The 23,690-nt window shown below is 45.7% G+C and overlaps 1 protein-coding gene across 1 annotated transcript; it reads right to left on the bottom strand.

Annotated features, from left to right (window-relative positions):
• Positions 1 to 9,968: 9,968 nt before the first annotated feature.
• Positions 9,969 to 23,379, bottom strand: LOC131095597 (urea transporter 2-like). The gene is made up of 9 exons (XM_058043557.1): positions 23,296 to 23,379; positions 18,042 to 18,204; positions 17,132 to 17,321; positions 16,584 to 16,712; positions 15,303 to 15,495; positions 13,555 to 13,702; positions 12,831 to 12,965; positions 11,833 to 11,882; positions 9,969 to 10,838 (listed from the first exon to the last, which is right to left on the bottom strand). The coding sequence occupies exons 2-9, from the start codon at positions 18,187 to 18,189 to the stop codon at positions 10,662 to 10,664; spliced, it is 1,170 nt and encodes a 389-aa protein (XP_057899540.1). The 5' UTR covers positions 18,190 to 18,204; positions 23,296 to 23,379; the 3' UTR covers positions 9,969 to 10,661.
• Positions 23,380 to 23,690: the final 311 nt, after the last annotated feature.

Genomic DNA, 23,690 nt, shown 5'->3' with positions numbered 1-23,690 from the left:
GTGTTCCCAAAAAAGCCAGTGCTAACCCTTTCAGGCCAGTGTAACCTTTACTTAATTGCAAGAATGACATAACCTCATGTGGCTCTGGAGATGCAGAGCGAGATAAGGCCCCTGCCTAGGGGAGCTCGCTCTCATTAACAGTGATTGATGGCGGCATTGACTCCTGGGATTAAGATCAGGGGCTGATAAGGTGGAGGAGAGGTGCTATGGGGAGTGCATTGTTCATATCAGCCCTCCCTCATGCGGGTTGGAGCACACAATCGATAATTTACATTCCTCGGTGCTCCCCGCCCACAGCCCCGTGTGCACGTTGCCGGCTCGCTGGCAGGGTCTTGCTGGGAGCCCAGCGTTCCTGTCCAGGCAGGATTGGAATGGGAAGCTTCTCCAGAGGAGGGAAGATGCTTGACACAGGGCTGGCAGGGTGAGAGAAGCTGAGGAATTGTGGTAGGAATGGGGGATGGAGGAGAGGGGCAGCCTGGGCCTGGTGCAGGTGGGCCTGGGCCACTGCAGCATGCTACATGCTGCAGTGTCAGGGGACAGCAGAGCCACGGAGCTGAGGGCCGGAGGGACCCTTGCATGAGGATATTTTATGGAATATCCTGTGCTGGGAGGGACCCACAGGATGACAGAGCTCACAGCCCTGCACAGACACCCCAACAATCCCACCCACAATGAGAGCATTGTCCAAACCCTCCTGGAGCTCTGGCAGCCTCAGGGCTGTGCCCTTTCCCTGGGGACCTGGGGAGGGCCAGCACCCTCTGGGGAAGAGCCTTTCCCTGATATCCAACCTAAACCTCCCTGGCAGAGCTCCAGGCATTCCCTGGGTGCTGTCCCAGCAGATATTGCTGCCTGCCATTTCCATACAGTCATGTCTCTCCAGTCCTGAGCCCCTTTCCTTTATGGATTGTGACCTTTGTGGAGAGACTGCCTTAAAGCACAGAGGGATGGGATGGAGCCAGGGCATCAGCACAATGGCATTTGGTCAGGCTGCAGGGCAGATAAAACACTGGTGGACTAAAGCTGGGATCAGGCAGAGCAGGTGGTGAAGGGACTGTGCTGGTTGGGAGTGGACATGATGGATGGAGAGAGCATTAATGGCACTTCTTGGCAGCCAGGGCAGGCTGGCTTTGCTCTCACAGAGCTCTGCTTCTCATGTGACATCCTCAGAGACCTGGGGCAGCTAACTGAGAGGCTCTGCAGGCCCTGGCGGCAAACTCTTTCTGGGCTTTCCACAATCCACACGGCTGGAGCTGGGCTGACCCTGGGGTGTTTGAAATTCACCCTGCCGTGTTTGTAGCGTGTCCTTAAGCGTGCAAAGGGTTAAAAACACGTGGCCCTGGATTGCCTATGTTGTAGTTCCCAGCATGAAAGGTGGAAAGGAGGTTTCTTTTTCTGTTGGGGAGACTAAGGCTGTCCACAGGCAGGATTGGAAGGAGTGGAATGCAGGTCATAGCATCAAAAAAAGTTTGGTTTAGAAAGAACCTTTAAACCTCTTCCCATTCCACCCCCTGCCATGGGCAGGGACAGCTCCCACTGTCCCAGGCTGCTCCAAGCCCCATCCAGCCTGGCCTGGGGCACTTCCAGGGATCCAGGGGCAGCCACAGCTGCTCTGGGCACTCCGGGCCAGTATTGTCACAGAGAGAATTTATGATTAAGCCCATGTTGATGAAACAGAGCCAATTTCTTGTAGACAAAGAGCATTGTTTTGTTACAGATATTCACACTGTGGGAAGATTAGCCCATGATTTAGCAATGAGAGGAAGAGCAGACATGCACATCCTCTGAGGTACAATCACTCATTTGTCTGTCAGGTTCAGTTATTTTGAATAGTCAGGGTTTTGCCCCTTTTCTCTGAGTATATAAACAATTCCGAGTTATCTTCTGAATGCTTTTGGATAAGTTCCCAGGAGAACTTAAATCTCGTAACACGCCTGTAGGCAGCTGTCTTCTCCAGTCCTGGTTTGTGGTTAGCCCTCCTGTGACCAGTGGAATATCTGGTTATGTGTACATGAGGAGCACTGGAGCAGCCCCACGTGTCTAAGCCAGGCTGTTTGGGTGCTTTCCTTCTCTTGCTTTCTCACAGCTTCATCTAAAAATCACACACTTCTGCAAGTCTTACAAACAGCCATCATTCTTTGGAAGGAAAATGGAACAAAGCAATGTGCAAAAATTGCTGGCATGATTATCAGTCACATCACAAATGGGGCTTCTGTTGCCTCCCTAGATTTATTACCTAAACCTGCAGCAGACAAGTCAGCAGGCTCCTCTGGGAGAGGCATTGTTGTGTGGACAATGTGACTTTCCTGCATGGCATTCCTGTGGACATTCCTCCTCAGCTGCTTGGGCTCCCAAATCCCCTGGCCTGCCACGTGCTCTAGCTTGGAGGGTGGCACTGGTTTTGCCTGGATGGAGTGTGCAAGCCTGGTGGGTTCCCTGCAGAATTCCCACCCTGGCAGGCAGGGATGTGCTTACAGCTGAGATTTCCAGCACTGGGAAGGAGCTGATGGATGGCTTGATTTGCTGTGAAGGACCATCCCACAAAGTCTCGGCAGAGTTTAGGCTGGAGCTGTGCAGATTGCATCCCTTGTGTGTAATTCCTCTTTTGCTGAGGGTGAGAGACAAGTTCTGCTTTCAGCAGGTACGAGTCAGGGGGAAAATGTTCTTCTGGAATTTCCATTGCAGGCAAAATATGAAAAAATGAACTCCTCTGTGATAATGAAAAAAGCCTTAGATATTCAGTGGGTGAAGCCTGGGTGTCCCAGTCTCACTCAGCCTGTGTCTGGAGCAGGACATTAGATGTCAGATGTCACTGATTTCTGTGACACCCCTTTGCTGCCTCTCAGCACATCTAAAAACCCCTCAGGGATAAGCACACATCTCCTTTTCTGCTCTTATTCCCCAGCAGGACTTGCAGCTCACAGCATAAAATCATAGGCTCATTAAGGTTGGAAAAGAACTCTGAGATCATGGAGCTCAGCCCTTAACCTGAATTAGCACTGAGTTCAGCACTCAGCCATGTCCCCAGGTGCCACATGCCTGTTGAACACTTCCAGATGCCACCACTGCCCTGAGCAGCCTCTTCCAGTGCCTGACCATCTTTTCTGTGAAGAAAATTTTCACAATATCCAGGCTAAACCTCCCCTGCCACAACTTGAGGCCATGTCAAACATCTCTCATTTTGTTTTTTTAGGGGAATTTGCCCTTTCAAAGCTATTCTAACTCCCCTCTCTGCCCTGAATCAGCATTCACCCTTGTCTTAGTAAAATAAAAAACTATAACATGGCAAATTAATCCCAAAGCTGTATCACTTATGTTTGTAATCTTGTGTTCTGTTATTTAAAACATCATTAGGTTTTGGTCTTTTGTTGCACTGCTGTGTGCACCCTTTCTTTCTTGAATCTGTTTGGTTTTATTTTTTGTATTTTCCAGTTAAATTTTTTTTTGTATTTTCCAGTTAAATTTTTTTGTATTTTCTAGTTAAATGTAATCTAAAAGTGTCTTCTCTGTCATGAGATTGAAAGGCGGTCAAATTACACATGATCTGCGCTTTCTGAATGCCTCAGTGATGGTTTTGCTGATTTCCCAGATCTTTGGTGTTGATCCTGCACCTGGATGGAGTAAGTTGCTGGAGCTGTGGAGCCTTTTGTCAGGTTACATGTATATTATATTATATTATATTATATTATATTATATTATATTATATTATATTATATTATATTATATTATATTATATTATATTATATTATATTATATTATATTATATTATATTATATTATATTATATTATATTATATTATATTATATTATATTATATTATATTATATTATATTATATTATATTATGTTAATAATAATACAGTGCAATACATATTTATTATTCTCCATCCCATAGAAATGGAATTCTGTGTCTTTAGGGTTTTTTTCATGAGGTAAATGGATGGTATGTGCTTTCCAAGAAGCTGCTGAGGGCATCTGGGCTCGGGTGAGCTCCAGTGAGGGTCCTGCTCATGGATGACTGCAGATGGACAGTGAAGGAATGGGGTTGCAAGGAGACACTGAATAAGCTCTGGTAGAAACTGGAGGTGCTGTGGATAAAAAATGTCAAGGATTAGTGGATTTGTAATATTTAGAGGTGTGGAGAAGTCAGAATTCTTTCCCAGAGGGGTTGGTGACCCTGTGCACCACCACCAGCAAACACGATTGGGGAAATGGAAAAGGGAGTGATGGCTCAAAGAGCCATTCACGATGGGACAGACAAAACCAGGAGGTGTATCTTGGGGCAAAGAACAGAAATTCAGTGTCCCTCAGGGGATTTGTTTGGTCTGTGGACAAAACTGTTTAGTTTGTGTAGCAAGCTTGCTCACTGCTCATGTGCCTGGCAGAAAAGCTGCAGAAAGCTGCCTCTGGCTGCTGAGCCACCACCACAGGACGCCTGCTGTTGAGTGGTATTTCTCTCTCTGGAGAGTTTGTGTTTTAAGGTATTGTGTGTGTGGGCAGGGCTGAGTCACCCACACGGTTCAGGTAAGGGTGAGTTGGAGATAAGTGATGTGTTGGGTTATGCAGGAGTGAATCCATTGGGAGAGGCCTTCCTGGATCCTCAGGTTGGGGCATCCCCAGCTGCTCTGGGCACCCTGGGCCAGGGCCTGCCCACCCTCCCAGCCAGCAATTCCTAATTCCCAATGTGCCAGAATCTGTGCCTGCCCTCTGGCAGTGGGAGCCATTGCCTGGGTGCTGTCCCTGCCTGCCCTGTCCCCAGGGGCTGTGCAGCTCTCCTGGAGCCCCTGGAGGCCCTGGCAGGGGCTCTGAGGTGTCCCTGGAGCTTCTCTGGTGCAGCTGAACAGCCCCAGCTGTGCCAGGCTGGCTCCAGAGCAGAGGGGCTCCAGCCCTGGCAGCAGCTCCGTGGCCTCCTCTGGATTTGCACTTTCCTACAGTGTCACACTCTTCCCCCACCAAAATGATATATTACAATGAATTTTGTAGCTGCTTTGTGACTGAGGCACCGGGACTGTTTGCTGGAAAATTCCACTTGAAAAAATTCTTTCCTTTCCTTCCCAGTGCACCATTCCAGGGCCACGCTTTTCCTAGAATTATTTCTCTAAGTGTTCTCATTAGCAAATCTGATCCTTAACCTCCCACTGATCCCAGCCTTATCCGATTAAACTGATGACCAATCCAAGAATGTTTAATCTAAAGTGAAGGGATTAGTGGTTAGTCAGTTTCTTAAGACCATGGCTTCTATCCATTTTCTTCTAATCTATATATTTTCATTAGCAGTAAAAGGGAAAAAAAATACACTTTGTAAAAAACTGTTTGTGTTTGAACTTCCATTTTTGCAACTGCACATATGTACTTTTATTTTACTGAAAAATTACTCTTGATGACATCACTGGTTCTGAAAATAAAAGCAATTGCTCCAGTGTTCCAAGTACAACTGGGTTGTATTTTCCCTCACAAGTGCTTCTGTCTGTTCACAGGATTGATTTTGTTGCTCCCTTCTAAGAGTTTGAATTTTTTGTGGGAAATCCTCATGCCAGTGATCTTCGAGGTATATTCCAACTTAAATGGTGAAGATTATGAGGCTTTAAAAAAAATTTTTGGTTTGAGGAAACAGCCTCAAGATGTACCAGGGGAGGTTTAGATTGAATATTAAGGAAAAAATTTCTTCACTGAAAGGGTTATGCAGCCCTGGGTCATCCTGCAATGGTGGAGACCCCATCTCTAGAGGGATTTAAAAGCTGTGTGGATGTGGAATTTGGGGACATGGGCCAGTGGTGGCCTTGGCAGTGCTGGGGGGAACTTGATGATATTTTCCATCTTTAACCATTCTGTGATTCTGTTCTATGATTCTGCTATGCACTGGAGTGTAATAGCAAGTCAGGGGGCCTCAGCCTCAAGGTAAGTAATTTAACTTTCTCAGCCCCTTTGCAAGTAAATCACCTTTGGGGACCTAAAATGATCCTTCTGACCCACATCCCTGAAATGTTAAGGCCTCCAGCTCCTGTTTAAGCAATTTCTGTTTCAATATATGTGAAATTAATTGCCATGGTCTATCTGTGCCTCTGAGAACGTGGAGAGTGAGGGCCCCAAGTCATGTAGGTGTATTTGCTTTGAGATTTGTACAGTTTCCTCATCTCATTCCTAACCTGGAAAAAGCTCAGCTGCTGGTGACAAAGCAGGCCTTACTATCTGAAGGCAGTTTTCCATGGCAAGACAAAGAGAAACTTCAGAGAGGTGTTAATTTGTGCCTAACAATTCACCTGTCATGCAGTGAATGGGGGAGAGGGAAACAATCAAGCAATAATCAAGAATAATATTTTCAATGCACAGTCCTGCTTCCTCGTGGGTAGCATCTTTCTTAGCAGGTGAATTATGCCCAGCTATGGCCAAATTCTGTGTCAATTCATCCTCACTTAGTGTCAAGATTCAAAAGATTAGATAATTATCAACACCAGCATTCTTTATACTGCTTATATTTCATGTGCAGCCCAGTAAAACCAAACAGAACCTGCAGCAATCCTGGAGGATCAGATAAAGGACATTGCATTGTTGCATTTCCCCAGATTTGAGCACTTGACATCAAACTGGGAGTCTTAGGGGAGAATTATGCACATCAGACATCATCAGTGAGAGCAGCTTAGGAACTGGCACTCAGGCAGTTCCTTTGAGTCAGACTTTTGGATAAAATGTGACTCCCAGCAGATGTTTCCCAGTAGTTAGGGGTTTTTAAAACTTTACTTTTCTTATTTATTTATTAATTTTTAGGGTTTTATTTATTTATATAAATTTTACTTATTTATTTATTTATTTTAGTTTTTGTGCATTTTTTTAAAATTTGTTTTTACTAATTTCTCCCCCATGAATTACTTTTAATAGCATTTACTTATTTTATTTATATATGTATTTCTTTTCAGAACTGTAAACACAATGGCATCTCTGCTGGCACTGGGAGGAAGGTAGTCCAGGAAAATACCCCAAAATTTCTGCTCTGTGTGTTTCTTATAAGTCTGGCATCACCTGTGTATCAGAAACAGCATTGAAAAAAGAATGCTTGAAAAAGAGGGGTGATGTGAATTGTATTTATTTGATGTAAAGAAAAAAAAATAAAAGCAAAAGCAAAAAAACCAAACCAAAACAAAAACCCCAAAATACCCCAAAACCCCCCAAAAAACCAAACAGCAAAAAAACCCAGTTTCAGTAATAAGATAAATTAGTCCTGTTAACAAATACAGTGCTTTGAACGACAATGGGAAAAAGCACATATGCATGTTCTGGCTGACTTACATGTCAAATTTCCAAATAGCTGTTATTTCCTGAGTGGTGATGGGAAGAATAAATTTGCTGTATAGTGTAGAATGTAGAGTTAATTCTGAATGATGTGCAAAATCTTTCTAAATTGCTGGGACATGGCCTTCATCTTTTGTTGTTTTTCGGTTCTGTGTGTATGCTTTCTTTATGGTACTGCCAAAATGTCCCTGTTGCTCAGCAACAGCAGGCTGGAATAGCACCAGTCAGAGGAAATCTGCTGATTTACACTGGACATAAACTCTGTTCTCTTGCTCAAGTGCATATTTTGACAGAAGGGTGAAAGAATCCCCTGTTGGTTTGCCTCTCTGGGGCACTCGTGGTCCTGGCTGGGGAGATCTCAGTTCAGGCATTAAAATACCCTTTTGCACTGCAGTTCATAAATCACAGAACCAAGGAATGGTTTGGGTTGTGCTGGACACCTGAATGTCACCAGCCCAGCCCCCTGCAATGGGCAGGGACATCTCCCACTGCACCAAGTGGCTCAGAGACCTGCCCAGCTGCACCTTCACTTTTTCCAGGGATGGGGCATCTACCGTATCTCTGGGCAGTGAGCCAGTGCCTCACCGCCCTACCCATGAAAAATTCCTTCTTTTTATCTGGTCAGTATCAATCCTCTTTTACTTTAAAACCATCAACCCTCTTCCCATTGCAACGGGCACTGATAAAAGTTTGTTCACCTTTATATTAAAGAGATCTTTAAGTACTGAGAGGCCACAAAAAGATCTCCCCAGCACCTTCTCTTCTCCAGGTGAGCACCTCCAGCTCTCCCAGCCTGGCTCCAAAGCGGAGGAGCTCCAAACCCCAGAGCATATCCATGGCCCTCTGTGCCTGCTCCAGGAATATTCTAGAAAAAACCTGACCTCATCTAGCCCCATCTGGGGCCTGTCCAGCCTCTCCCCTAGGAATGAAGCCCTGCCTGGTCTGGAGGAGATTCCTGTAGCTCTGTTGACCCAGTGCTGTCCCTTGGGCTGATTGTGCCTCCTGTACAGAGCCAGGCTTTGCACTTGCAGGTTTAAGGAGGTTTGATGCCCAAGGAGTGCAAAATGCCAAAGGACTGAGAGAGCTCGGGCTGTTCATCCTGAAAAAGGCTCTGAGGAGCACTTAAAGCTCCTTTAAGTGCCTGAACTGGCTCCAGGAGAGATGGAGGAGGATTTTGGCTGCATTGGGTGGCAGGACAGGGGGAATGGGTTTACACTGCCAGAGAGTAGGGATGGATGGGATATTGGGAAGGAATTCCTGGCTGTGAGGTGGTGAGGCCCTGGCATCAATTTCCCAGAGCAGCTGTGGCTGCCCCTGGACCCCTGGCAGTGCCCAAGGCCAGGCTGGATGGGGCCTGAGCAACCTGGGATAGTGGAAGGTGTCCCTTCCCTTGGCATAGGGGGTGGAACAAGGACCCTTTGACCCAAACAATTTTGTGATTCTATGATTCTGTGATAAGCACAAAGAGCAGAATTTAAAAGTTTCCCGTGTATCCCCCACACACTGATTTAAAAATTTTATTTTCCAGTGTCTTCTACACTACTTGTTTAAGAGGTAACCTATGTTTGGAAAAACTTAATGATAATAGAGAGGAACTTGTAGCAAACTCAAAAAAATATGAATGTTTGTTCTAGAAATTGACTCCACAGAACATTATGTAGATATTTATTAAGTAAATCATGGAAATGCTACATTTTACAAGTGAGTGTCAATCATACAGAAATACTGTTGAACATCTGAAAACCTAAAACTTTACCAGAAGACACTGCCAACAGTTCATCACAAATATTTTACACTCAGGCCTTTGTGATGTTTGCAAAAATACGTGGTTTGGTTTTTTTCCCCCCCCCCTTCCTAAACTCAGAAATCATGTTAGATTTTATTTTATCTGCTACAAGGAAAACAGGTTTTGGTTTGCTTTTCCTGGTGTGATGTTAATGCTTATAGGCTCCTGTCAGCTGAAGGACCCGAGCACAAGGAATATTTTTGGTGAAGATATGAGCTTCAACATGAGACAGAGCATGTCAGTGAGGCAGGCAGGGAGGCTGATGCCTGTTGGGGTGATCCACACCGCTGGGTGCAGGGACAGCTCCCCTCTTCCCTCCCTGCACACCCGGGGAGCCTGGGCACAGGTGGCACCTGGCTGGCGCCCTGCAGAGCTCTGCTCTGATCTCAAATGTGCCCTTCCCACCGTGGGGCAGAGAGAAAGGCAGAGCAGCAGCTTCACAGGACCACAGAGTCACTGCAAAGGCCACCCCTGATCCTGTCCCCAGGTGCCACCCCCACAAGGCCTTAAAGCCCTCCCAGGATGGGGACACCACTGCTGCCCCACACAGCCTCTTCCTAGGCTAGATATCTGTCCATTTCTACAAAGGTATTATCCCCAATAATCCAGTCCATTTTATCCCAATAATCCAATCCAATATTATCCCCTGTAATCCAATCCCATTTAAACCTCCCCTGGCACAGTTTGAGGCCATTCCCTCTCCTCCTGTCCCTGTTCCCTTGGAGCTGTCCCTGGCTGTCCCCTCCTGTCAGGGAGCTCTGCAGAGCCACAAGGTCCCCATGAGCCTCCTGAGCTTCAGCAGACGGCTGGGACAGTGCCACATTTTGCTGTTTGATATTCCTGGGCTGAGTGGGACAGTGTAGGGAGAAGAGTTCAGAAGATCAGCTCAAATTAGTTCTATTTGTGCACTGACTGAACAAAGCCCTTTTATTGCATAGGAAAGGGACAACAATGACTTTCTTGCTGCCCCCTCCTTTGCTAACCCATCACCAAGTTCAAGTATTAAAAGAAATCATGACATTAACACAAAAATCACAGAAATCATGTCTATTTTATGTTTGTTGATTGCTAATAAGCATCGCCCTCCATGGGGTTTGAGAGGTCCTCCAGGTAGAATTCTTCACAGCCTATTTTCTACTTGGCAAGGAGTGCTCTTTATTCCATTTCTCTGCTACAATGAAACTCTCTAGGATGCCTCCTATTGCTGTCATAAGATGTTTAGCCATTAATTTGAAGTCCCCTCATATGCTGAAAGATGCTCTTTATTTCTTTCGTCTGATTTCGGCGTCTTCAATTTCACAGAGAGATTTTTCTTTTCAGCTTCTAAGTAATTTTCCCATTGCTTATAATTCAAGTGTCTTTTCAGACATGTGTGCTTTACAATCATAACAGGTTGATATTGGGAAATGGTTCCTCCAGCACAGCCCAGTCCTACCTAATAGAGATCTTTTGAATAGAACAAACAGATGTGGTGGGAAAAGTCTCTCCATGCAGAAGTGGTGTTGGACATTTTAGCACACAAATCACAGTCTGTTGGGCAAAAACCTCGTGCTTTTGCCTTAAAATGAGCTGAGTTTCTCTCACCTTGGGTGTCTATGCCTCACAGCAGGACTTCTCATGTTTCTTCATCACCAGGTAATAAGCTCTGTTGGCTTCTGGGTAGGTGACTTTGGAGAGTGGCAGCCTGCAGATCCCGGAGTGGTTCGTGGTCATTAGCAGGAAGGTCAGGGCAGACAAGCAAAAGGGCCAGGTTCCAGATGGCACCCCAAACTGCAAAGAAAAACAACAAACCACCCATTTACTGCGTGTCTTTCTTTTATTAGACTAACACCCACAGCCAGCCACCTCGGAGCAAGGTTTCTGGAGGAAGTCTACACTCGGTTTTGCTTTGAGTCTTTCCTTAGGGGGGCTGGGTTTCCTTATGATGTCTTGACATTGTGCAGAAACATCTGCCAGCTCTGGTGAGAGGGCTACCTCATCTGCCATGGGGTAAGTTTCTTGGGTGCACTTGATGTAGGAGAGGGTGACAAAGAGACAGGAGAGCAGATACCAGAAACATTCAGCTCTTCCCTGGGCTGTGGTACTGACTGACTTTTGGCAAATGCAAAAAGAAGTTAACCCAAATTTAATGTCTCTTTAACATGTGCAGGGCCCTTTTTCCAATTGCTTCAGGCATGAAGTAAATATCTGAAAGAGGGGAGATATTCTAGCAGCCTGGCAGTGCCTAAAGCAGGTCAGGAGAGCTGGAGAGGCACTTTGGAGAAGGACCTAGACAGGATAAGGGGGAATGGCTTTCCTCTGACAGAGGGCAGGGTTAGATTGGGTATGGGGAAGAAATTCTTCCCTGTGAGGGTGGGCAGGCCCTGGCACAGGGCACCCAGAGAAGCTGTGGCTGCCCCATTCCTGGAAGGGTTCAAGGGTAGATGGGGCTTGGAGCACCCTGGGACAGTGGAAGGTGTCCCTGCCCATGGCAGGGGGTGGAACTTGATGAGTTTTAAGGTGCCTTCCAACCCAAACCATTCCATGATTCTGTGATCTCACAAGTGTCTGGAGCTGAGCTATGGAAGTTCATGCAAACTCCAAGGATGGAAAGTGGCAAGGGATAATTCCAAATCACCTGTTCCAGTGGGAATCACACCAACCCCCTAGGTAGACAATAACCCCTGTCCCAGACCATTTCTGCCTTTGGCTGAGTTTTTCTCCACATCTTGGTGTTTTGTCTGACAAGCCAGGGAAATCAGCCCTTAGCTGACGCACTACTTACCACAGACAACACGTGGGTCACTGCTGCTCCCAGGTAGGCACTGAAGAGTGCTGTGGAGAGGAAAGGCAGTTCCTGGTGAGTTCAGCTGCTCATGGGGTAGGTACAACAGCAATGACAAACATCTCTCCTTCTGCCTTGGGGAGCTCAACCAATTATTATGACCCTGTCTGGGCACAACCCTGCTAAACCCCTCCCTGTGTCCCCTCCAACCTGGAGCTTATGGCAGGGGCAAAACAAACAAACAAATAAACAAACAAAACTGGACTGATGAAAAATGTGCAGTGGTATAATGGGCTTTTGAAAAATGCACTGACGTGGAAAGTATGTAGCTTGATGGATGGGGTTAAATAGGAAAATAACCCTTCTACTCTCATCTGTCCTGCCTCCAGGGCTTGAAGGTGGGTCAATGACATTCAGAGCTAAATCTCTCTTATATGAGCACTGAATGAGCAATAGTTTCACTCCCAGCTCGCTCTGATATTGAAATTTCATATGGAATTGCCTTATAAATAATTCTTCAACTCTGCTGTGTTGCCCAGCTCATGCCTTTGATCCATTTCAAGAGAATGGGGAGTGTGTACTGTCTAACTAGAGCAGAGCCCCACTCTTCTCAAAGATTAGGCATGTCCCTCTTCAAAGAAGGAATTTGAGCCGGTATCTGTGGCTGGAAAAAAACCCCACCCATGATTCATCCAGCAAGGAGCGGGCAAACACAACTAATGACTCAAAACAAAGCTGATTTGATTTCAAAGACCTCAGTTAACACGTGCCCACCGACCACAGCTCTTTCTTTAAACACAGCTCTTGGCCAAAAATGAAAGCACAGAGTGCGTGAAAGCCGTGGCTCCAACACCCAACCCCACCGCTCGTCAGCCTCACCCACATCCATCTGCCTGCCCGGGGTGCCCGTCTGGCTCCAGCACACCTCTGCTGCAAAGAGAGGTCTCTTCTCACCCCGTCTCACTTCAAGGAGAGGTGAAAACCTGCTGGGTACCTACCACAGGCCATGGCCAGGAGGTGTGTCTGCCAGGTGAGAGCCAGGAACATGCCCCCGATGGCAGCGCACGACAGGGAGCTGTTGTAGCCCCACAGCCCCGAGTAGATTTGGCTGAACGGCGTTGCTAAGCTCAGCCCTGGAATATAAAGCCAGAGAAATGTGTCATTCCTTGGCCAGAGGGATGAAAGCAGTGGAGAAGTGGCATGAATCCAGATTTTCAAAGGTTCTGGCCAGCATTTGTGCATCGGGCTGTTTGTAGTCGTGTTGCTAGGGTCTAAAAGGGAATCATGGCAGAATTTTCCTGGTGCTGCTGAGCTGGCTTTGGTGATTTCATTTCAGCAGAACACACATGAGTGAATGAGCCTACATGTGAACCTAAATGAATCCCTGAGGCCTGCCCATTCAGGCTGATGGCTATGACTTTCATTGATCTGCCCCTAAACCCACCAGGATACACCCAAAAATTAAGCATTTTGTGATAAAAATTAATCTCAGCACAACAGACACTTTTTTGTTCTGAAGGTTTCCACTCTCATAAAACAAGGTAAGAGAATGGGGAAGTGAATCAAAAGAATTCTTAAAGCAGAAGTTTGAGTACATTTTGTTTCCAATTAGCCATTCTCCACTGGATGAAATACTTGTGACTTTAATTGCTCCAGTTATTGTAGTTCCTGTTTAACTCTGCATGCTTTTGTATAAATCTGTGGCACAAGCCAAACCATTACCTGCCAGCATCCCCACTGCTGAGCCGATCACTGTGTGGACACAAATGAGTGGAGAGGAGATAAATAAACCAATCAGGAAAATTCCCCCAGTCCAGGGGTTGTCACAACCATAAACCTGGCCCACGCCGACTGGGATGGATTGCAGGAGCTGTAGAAATTAACAAACCAGACAAGACAATTTGTTATCAGCTTTGTAACCTTTTTTTTTTTTTAAAAACCTATTTTTCTTGGCCAGGCTCACGTTTGGCATTTGTTGGATGCAGTCCTTCTTTTTAATTGGAATATTTGGACAGGTCTCAGGAGACAGCAGGGCATTTCCACAGGGTTTCCCCTTCCATGAAAATGACTCATGGCTTGTTCCCTTGCCCTGAGCTCCTCTGCCAGGTTTTTGCTCTAAGATGAAAGGTAAAGATTTTGTGAAAGGGTTTAATCATCCTCTTTACATGTGCTGATTTTTGCATATCCATAGGGACCACGAGAGTGAACTTAGGGGATGGTTGGGATCCACTAGGAATATGAGCAAGAGTTGCTGGGCTCATGTGACAGCTTGGTCACAGCTTAGAGATGGTTTTGAGGCACTTTTTGTATACAGTCCCCATAAAACTATGTGCCATGGTAAATGTTCTTTGTGAAATGTCACTTGTGGGTTTCTGTGTAGTGTCAATTAACTTACTTTTCTTAATCACTCCCTGGGAACCCCTTAAAATAGTCAGCTGAGCCTGAGGAGAAAATAGTTACTCTGGTATCTGTATTGTTTATGGTGTAATCCAGGAGAATAAAATGTTCCTTGGGAAAGGTCCCACTTGAATGTAAATTAAAAATGTGTGAATGTGTACCTGCACCCAAATTTTTAACCATTCCAATACAGTAATATCTGCTTGCTCATGTCTAATCAGAAAGATGCAATTTTATAAACAGGCTGTATCTGAAAAATTAAAATTACCCAGTGAGTTAAATGGAATTCTCAGCACAACCTTAGCTATGGAGAGATGATCAGTATATGCATAGAAATAGAAATGGGTAATTAGATTCAGGAGGGTATTTGAAGATTATAATCTATACAATTGGATCCAACTGCATGTGAAAAGATTCTCCTTTTCAAGTTATCAAAAAATATACATTCCTAGAGTAAACCCTTATATTTTGGATAATAGTTCTCTTATAAATCAGATTTTGTACTGCCAGGCCATAATGCAATAACAAAAGGGATGGACCCATTTGAGCCAGTGCAGAGGAGGCCACGGAGCTGCTGCCAGGGCTGGAGCCCCTCTGCTCTGGAGCCAGCCTGGCACAGCTGGGGCTGCTCAGCTGCACCAGAGAAGCTCCAGGGACACCTCAGAGCCCCTGCCAGGGCCTCCAGGGGCTCCAGGAGAGCTGCACAGCCCCTGGGGACAAGGCAGGCAGGGACAGCACCCAGGCAATGGCTCCCACTGCCAGAGGGCAGGCACAGATTCTGGCACATTGGGAATTAGGAATTGCTGGCTGGGAGGGTGGGCAGGCCCTGGCCCAAGGTGCCCAGAGCAGCTGGGGCTGCCCCTGGATCCCTGGCAGTGTCCCAGGCCAGGCTGGATGGGGCTTGGAGCAGCCTGGGACAGTGGGAGCTGTCCCTGACCATGGCATGGGGTGGACTGGATGAGGTTTAAGGTCCCAGCCAACCCAATCCATAGGAATCTATAAAGGAAGACAATACATTTTTGTAGTGTTTTTAACTGTAAATGAAGGGGACTGTGACCCTTAAGACACCCTACCGTTGTGATTTCAGCATCTGCCCAGGTGATGTTCGGTGTTGCCATTGCAGGACGAATCACAGTCGTGGGGAAGAAGAGGTTGTGTGGTCCTGAAGCAGCCAGGTAGAGGGTCAGGGCCAAGTTGAAAGGCAAGGTGAGAACAGGCAGGTCCCACTTAGAGAAAACTGCACTTAAAGCACTGGTGAAAATTGGGCTAGAAGAAGAGCAAAATGAAACTTGTCAGATGGGCAAAAATCACACCAGAACCACATCCAAATATACACCCATCTGCAGCAAATTTGGTCTATTTAAACAAACAAAAAAACCAAACCAAACCAAACCAACCTTCTCCTCCTTCTATCTGTTTAGTTTCTTCAATCTTTCTGATCAGATCAGAGACAGAAAGGGTCACTCCATAAATTTGCTACCCCTCCAAAGGCAATTATCAATGTACAGATTCTTGTCATGTTATGTATGGTGAATTTGGTAAAGAATCTGGTGAAGGAGAAAGGATTCAGTGCTTTAATGGAGTTATTCCCCAGCTCAATCTCAGTGCTTACCTTTTATTTTTAGCACCTGAGCTAGACTGAGACTGTGATGCCCATGCTGGGTCTGAGTGAACTGTGAATGAAGCTGTGTGCCCTTGCTCAAGCTTGTGGATCAGCAGTAAAAGCTGACATCAAAGTGACTGTAACACCACATGAAATTCAGGCAGACAAATTACATGTGTGGTTTTAGCAATCTGCAGCTAGACATTTTGGGGTCAAAGACCAGGTTTCAAAATTTTTTGCTGGCCAAATACCTAGTGGATTATGGTGTCATATATACGAGTAAAATATTACTAGTTGTTTGTTTTGATTAGTGTCAACCATCATGTCTTGGGACCACTGAACAGCTTCTGTGCTTGGAGAAGTAAATTTTCATGACATTTTTATATGGTGACTTAAATAGATGAAACACTTGTGGTTGATGATGGTAGGAAATAGTGAAAATAATGTTCCTCTTGAAACAGAAATGAATTGATGCATCACAATATGACTCATGTTCAGAACATTGAATTACACATGATCAGCCACTGATTTTTGTTTTCCCCACTGGGATTATTTGTGATTATGTGGGTATTTTTATTTGTTTCTGGATTACATCTGAGTTTAAAAGTGTAAATAGCAATGCAGATTTAACAATACATATGTGTTAGTTTTGTTGCCTTTCCACTGCTGTCTGCACAGAAATGCAGCAGCTCAGACTCATGAGTGGGGACTCTAGGGATGGAAGGAGAAGGAGAGGAGCCATCTGTCTTACCAGGTCATGGACACCAGTGCCACAGGCAGGAGGAGCCACCAGTTGTAGTCTCCATCAGCGGAGAAGACAGCCATCAGCAATCCCACCAGGACCCCGTTGTATCCATACAGGCCTGCTGCTATGGCTGATCTGTGGGGAGGGAGCAGCTGTCCTGAAGCCCTCTCCCCTGAGGATGCTTTGCTGACACCAGCCCTCCCTCCCCACCCGGCTGGGGCTCTGTTTGGGGATGACCTGCTGGAACTCATCCACCGAAATTCGATTTTTCACACCTACCCTCCCCCACCTCCTGCAGGTTTGTCCAGTGTCCCCCTGTGCCAGGTGCAGCTGCTGGGAGATCCCTCTGGCCCTACCAGACCAGATACATGCCCAGCCAAGGGCAGAATCACAGAAGGTTTGGGTTGGAAAGAACCTTAGAGACCACCTTGTTCCAATCCTATGCCATGGGCAAGGACACCTCCCACTAAATTCAGGCTCCTCATCCACACCAAACATCTAACACATAAATCAGCACTGAAGTGGCCACCTGAGGGGGAAAAGCATGGACTTACCTGTCCTGACCCAGAATGAGTGCAGTTAAAGTTGAGACAAGTGTTCCCACACATCCTGTGAGTGTCCACCACGGGTTCTGCAGCAGGAGCCCGGCCAGGATGACCAGCCCAGTGAGGGGGTTGTTAACAAACATCACCTGGGATATCCCACGCAGCACCCAGTCAAGGAGCTGGATCACAAGGGGCTTGTCTGGAAAAGATCAAATCCAGCCATAAAGCAAGCCCCCTAAAGTCTGCAGATGGTACTGATTTGGGGTGTATTTTTGAAACTCAGGAAAAGTTTTGGCAGGGGGACTTGGCACCACGGCTGAAGCAATGAATCAACAAGACTGTAAAACCTGACAGGGATTTATTATGGTCCACAGTGAAGGCTTACAGCTGGAAAACTGAGATGAACAGTGAGGTTGCCAGAACCCTGTGTTATAAAGTACCCTGGACCAGATTCATATGAACCAGCTAATTTATGATGTCTGTGGCTCAGATGGCAAATCGTGTGTGTATCCCACTGCTGATTTATTAGAGGGACCAAACACACCTACCCATGTGTAATTTAACTTCACAGTGGCATTAGGCTTGACAGAAACTGCTCAGCTGAAAGGACAGGGAGTGTTAAGAAGAATGGCAGAGTACAGAATAACCATCCAGGGCTATGTTCTGTGGGACTAAATTCACTTTGTACATGGCATGCTGGGAGGTAAATGTCATCTCAGACATCCCCAAGATTTAAGCACTGTGTGGATCTCTGCACAAAGCTGATTTTTTCCCCCTACAAAACGGACATAAATCAGTGTAGAGGGAGTTTCTATACTACTCTAAGTCGAATCACATCACTAAGAAGTTAGTTATTACTCCTTTGATGTACTTTTTTTTTTTGAATCTGCTGTCATTAGTCACGATGAAGTAGGTTTACCTTTCAGCCAGGTTCCAAAATCCTTCATGTCTCCAGTGAGGTAACCCACAGCTCTGCAGAAACTCTTCCCACCCCTGCTCAGTGGATTCTGCTTCATTGGCATTCTTTCCCCCTTGCTTTCTATCTTGACATCAACACAGTTTTCCATGTTGACGTTCTGAACCTTTGATAAAATTCAAGGGAAAAGAAAAAAAAGAGGGTTCATTACAATGTTTCTTTCTGATCCCTGTTTATTCTCTTTGCCACATTACTGCTCACCACATGTTACTTTGGAACCAGAAGGAGGAAAATCCTTGCTCTGAGCACCTGATTCTTTTGTTTCCATGACCGCATTCCCTCTTCGCATTCCCTGTCCTCCCAGACTTCCACGCAGTTATAAGAATATTTCTCATTTATTAAGCTTCTTATTAAGCCATCAATAATAGGCACCTAAATTCAATTTTATAATCATCTATAGATTATAAATCTGGGATCAGTTCACCCTTCTCGTGAGCACAGGCTTAGCCTGGGGTTGTCCATGGTGCCTTATTCCATAACTCACACGCATTCATACATTCCTGTTTCTCATTTGAACTGCACTTTAACCTGACCAAACTTAAGAAGTACCCAGCATTGATTCAAGAGTTTGATGCCAGAATTCACCGTTCTTGCTTTCCACTCTGCCTTAGTCATGTTGCTTTTTTCTCTGCTGAGACAATTTTGGGGACTGCATGTTGGAAGCTGTAGTAAGAAACCCTTGAAGATAAATGAAAATACACTTATTAAATTTACCAGGTGCTATAAAAAGTTTAAATAAGATAGGGAGCTGTTATAGGCCCAGGAAAGGTGTTTAGGCCTAAATAAGGTGTTTGGGATGCAGGACTGGGAGATGGGGTCCCCTCTGGGACACACACCCTTTGCATAAGGGGTTGCTGGAATAACCTTTGGCACCTCATACAGCCTAGACAGCATTGTTCAGGCACATGGATCAGAGCCTTACACCTAACAGTAAAAATCAGTGCCTATAGCCAGTTTATTGTTTGTCTAAGAGCCAGTAATAAATATGAAATCACCATATAAATAAAAAGCCCTGTGCCTGGAGCATACTCTGTTTCCTGAACTAATTCCTGGTGATTATCAAGCAAACACCAGACAAAGTGTGTTGTTGTGTGAATACAGAACCAGTGGTGCTTCAGGTCTCGCTGGTGAGTGCCAGCTTGTGCAAGAAGCAATGAATTTATATTGGGAGCTGATAGTCTAAATAGGATGATACAGACACATAGGTCTTGTGTTAGTTCTTGACTCTCTCAAAACTTTATTAAAGGCCTGGTAAACAGTGCGGGGAGAGAACCCATAGCTCAGAAATACAGGTGCTGAGTACTAAAGGTGCTTCACCCCTGGGCATTGCACTTCCAGACCCTTCCAGTGTGGTGAAGCATCTCTGAGTCTGTGTAGGGGAAAGCCTGGTGAATGCACCATTGGTTAATCCTGGCCATTTTCTTGTTCTTGTGGTACTGGAGGGATGGTGGTGACATTTCAGGAAGCAGTAAATACTTGCACATATAAAACATGGACATTTTCTGCCTTCTGGAAGAGCTCAGCTAATAAAAGGATAGGTTCTATATGAGATGCTGACCAGTAAATACAGGACCAGTAAATACAGAAGAGTATTGAGTTTGGCTTTGTGTAGGACATGAAGGTAAGGACCTGGAATAAAAAGGCTAAGGAAGAAAAGAAGAGGAGGAAAAAGTGGTGCTAGGGATGGTGTCTTGATAAAGGAAGGCTTTTTTTGTGTCTGTTATAACTTATTATGTTAATTCATTAGCCTTCACTTTTTTCATACTTTATTCTGGAATAAGTGAACAGAATGTACTTTCAGTTAAATCAAAATTTCCAGCCAAGATAAACACTCTCCATTTGGTGAAAGTGCATTTACATTTTCCTTTCAAAGGATCTCCCTCTTTATGCAGGTTGGGCTTTCCCTGTTGCCAGCCTGTAAAATGAGTTTCTGCTGCAGTGCAGAGCAGTGCTGTAAGACCCTGGGTGTTCCCCTGCACGCTGGGTGAGGAGCTCTTTGCACTCAGGGGTCTGCAGGATGGGATGGAATGTGCATGTGAAGTGTTGCAGTCACTGTCCACTCCCCTTGTGCAGTGGAGATAAAAAAATGGAAGAGGCCGAGGGCCTGAATTCAGCAAAAAATGGATGTATTGCTTTGCCATATGAAGAAAAGAGTGAGCTGGCAGCGCTCCTCTGCCCTTTCCAGGGGCAGAAATGAAGCCAGCTCGCTGCAGCTGGCACGGCAAGCAGACCAGGTGACCCGGTGAGTCACTGGCACCAAGCTGCCTCCAGCTTCACACCCAGTGCCTGCCCAGCGCGTTCCGGAGCATTCCGAGCCACAGAGGCTGCAGGGTGATCCTGGTTACCCTCTGTCCTGCAGGGCTGCCCACCTCCTGTTCATTATGTCAGAATGAATCACGGAGTACTTTGTGCTGGAAGGGACCCTTAAAGCTCACCTATTCCACCCCCTCAGGCACTCCCATTTGAGCTGGGCACGAGTGTCTCTAGAGGGACCACAGGAATTTCATTGTCCAGTCGAGCTTGTGGTGAGTGACAGGACAAAGGGGCAGTGGCTGCAAACTGAGGGAGGGCAGGGTGAGATTAAACATCAGGAAGAAATTGTTTTGTAAGAACATTGCCCAGAGAAGCTGTGGCTGCCCCTGGATCCCTGGAGGTGTTCAAGGCCAGGATAGACAGGTCTTGGAGCAAACTGGGATAGTAGAAAATGTCCCTGCCTGTGGCAAGGGGTGGGAGTGGATGAGCTTTAAAACCCCTTCCAACCCCAACCATTCTGTGATTTTTTTATTCTTAGGGAGAATGAAACCATTATTGAACAGCCTTCTCACCTGCAAAACAGCCAAGTGGGAAGTGGGTATAGGCCAAGAAAACCTGTGGTTTGGGATGGGGCCCTCATGACACAGTGAAGACCCAGATCCAGCCCCACTGGTTTCATAACTTCCCTGAATCCCATCCCAGGCACTGTGTGGGGGCTGCATCCTGTCTGAGGGGGTTTTGGTGTCACCACAGCCCTGAGGCTTGTCCTGTCTGTTCACAAACACCAAGTATGAAGGACTTGCACTACTTCAACTGAGTTGTCCAATAAGAGCATAAAGAGGTAGTGAAACACTTGGAAACTGACACCAGCATAAACTATTTTAGGCATTTTTAGTGATTTTACAAAGCAGTACCTGTCATATATATGCATAGATTAATGATTTGTTAACATTATGTTGCTTCAGGGAGTAGGTGATAGCAGGAATTTAGGAAAGGAGAGAATACAGAAGGTGTGTTATCTCAGAATTGTGGATATGCTCAGAGCATTTTAACACAATGATGTCTGAATAACAATGCAGACCGAAGTGTACATGTTCTGATGGGATTTCATGTGTGCTGGTCTGCAGCAGGTCTTTTGAAGACCTGCAGCTGAAGTTATGCAAACACAAGGTTTTCACTGAAAGCATTATTTTTCCTTAGTGCACAAAGCAAGGAAATGCAAATAATTGCAAAAGGAGTGTTCTGCTGCAACAGATCGCTTGACTTCTGCAGGGGGGTAGGTTTGGTAATTTTTGTATTCTTGATTTCTATTAATCCAAGGAAAAAAGAAAAAAAATTAAAGACTAAGTTCTGTTCTCAGACAGACAGCTTGGAGCACACTGCCTCGTCTCACATAAACTCTCGAGAGGTGCTCCAGCCCTGCAGTGCAAACTCCCAGTACTGGTGTGTAACTGGTGAGATACAGGAGCAGCAGCAGAGCCCAGGCAGAGCCAGTCTGAACACACTTTTGATCTCAGTGCTGTAAGTGCAAGTGGTTTGTAGTGTGCTGTAAGTGCAGAGAAACTACTGAAAAACCATTTTCATGGGAAGTGAGAGCTTCCCATGAAACAAAGCAGAAAACACAGAAGATGTTTCTCTTTTATGAAGGTGAAATCATCACAGGGCCGAGATGTTTATCTAGCGTGTTTTTCTAATCATCCTTTCAGAGTTAATAAATGTCCTGTAGCAAAGTGCTGACGTTATGCAACCCCGTGTCTCCCTAAATCAATTTTCCTTCCACTGGTGTGCACTTCCTCCCTGCCAAGCCATACCCACGGCATCCCAGTCATGCCTTCTAGAGCTGGGGCTGCCCTCCTGCAGCACCTGGCCCTGCAAACACCCCTTTATCCACCTGCTGAGGAGGAGACAAGCCTGGCCCCAGGTTGGTTTTGTGCTGTGCATGGTGAGAGCAGCGTTGTGCTTGCAGCTGGGAGAGGGACAGAGCTTTTAGTTTGGCTGATTAATATTCCAGGTGATGGGTGCTTCCAAGCTAGGACACGGGGCTTTTACCTGTGGAAACGCAGCAAAGCTATCTAGTGCTTTGTCTTCTTTCTGTAATTTTCCTCTCTCCCTGCCAAAATCCAGGTTTCTCTGAGGGTTTAATTTATGGTGAGGCATTTGTTTGTGCAAGGACCTGCTACCGCACAATCGTGGCCATTGTATCTTGCATTCTCCGAATTGTTGCTGTGAAGTCTGCGGGCAGCCCAGCTCTGTGAGCAGCCTGTTTTTAGAGGAATTCCTGCATCCAAGCACAATAGGAGGAAAGGGCCAGACTCTCAGCAGCTCTAATTCCAGCACACCCCTTGTGATGTTACCAGGGGTGTAGTAAAGCTGGATTAATATTGTGTTAGGCATAGGAACACACGCAAGCACAGTCCTTGAAACAGGTTATAATGCACTTGACCCTCACTGGAAGAAAACAGCTCAGGTTCTCCCACAGAAGATATATTTCAAAGTATTAGATCAAAAGAAAGCTTACACCTCAGATTCAAATATTCATTAAGCTCACACGCAATTCAGTTTTCAGAGACCTGTCTCTCAGGGACAGAGAAATACAGAGACACTATCTCATCAGCTGTGTAATATTACTATCTGGGCATTTTCATTTGGCAGAATGGAAAGGCAGTAAAAAGAAATGTTAAGGAGTTCTGGTTATTTCTTTTAAAAATTTATTTCTTTTCTCTATTTCCTCCAAGGCTTGGCCACCTGGGCTATGCAGTACTAATAAATCCTCACCCTGCTAGAAACTCCTTGATAACTCATATTCTTGAGCTCCTCCTGAGCCTCAGCTGCTCTCCTTCAGCAGGGCTGCTCAAGTGCTGCTTGCCAGGTGTTTTGAGGAGAGGAAAGACCCAGGTAAGTCAGTAACAGGGGGCATTAAAAGGAAAGAACAGAGTGCTCTTACCTCTCAGACGAGCTTGGGAGGAGCTGTAGGTTTGCTGGTTAGGCCAGAAGGAAAGTAGGGGAAAAGAAAATGTCCCACCAGCTTATATAGGCTAGCATGGCTCCTGTCCTGATATTACTGATTTGTTTCTCCTCCCACTTAGTGAGCTCCAAGTGAATGTTAAGAAAGTTCCCCTTTGAATTCTCCACCTTTCCTCTTGCTCTGTCCTGGGTCTCTTGCCAACAATCTATCCAAATGTCGTCTTTCCTGCTGGATTTTTTTAAAAGTTTTTTCTCAGTTTTTAAAATTATTTAATTTTACTTTTTCATTCTTTTAAAATAATTAATTCTCCTTTAACTTTGTCCTTTCTCCTTCTCTACCACTTAAAATAACAGAAGGTTTTAAAATGGACTCTC

Source organism: Melospiza georgiana, chromosome Z (assembly GCF_028018845.1).
Source record: "Melospiza georgiana isolate bMelGeo1 chromosome Z, bMelGeo1.pri, whole genome shotgun sequence".
Taxonomy (NCBI): domain Eukaryota; kingdom Metazoa; phylum Chordata; class Aves; order Passeriformes; family Passerellidae; genus Melospiza; species Melospiza georgiana.
This window is presented reverse-complemented; position numbering and strand designations above follow the sequence as displayed.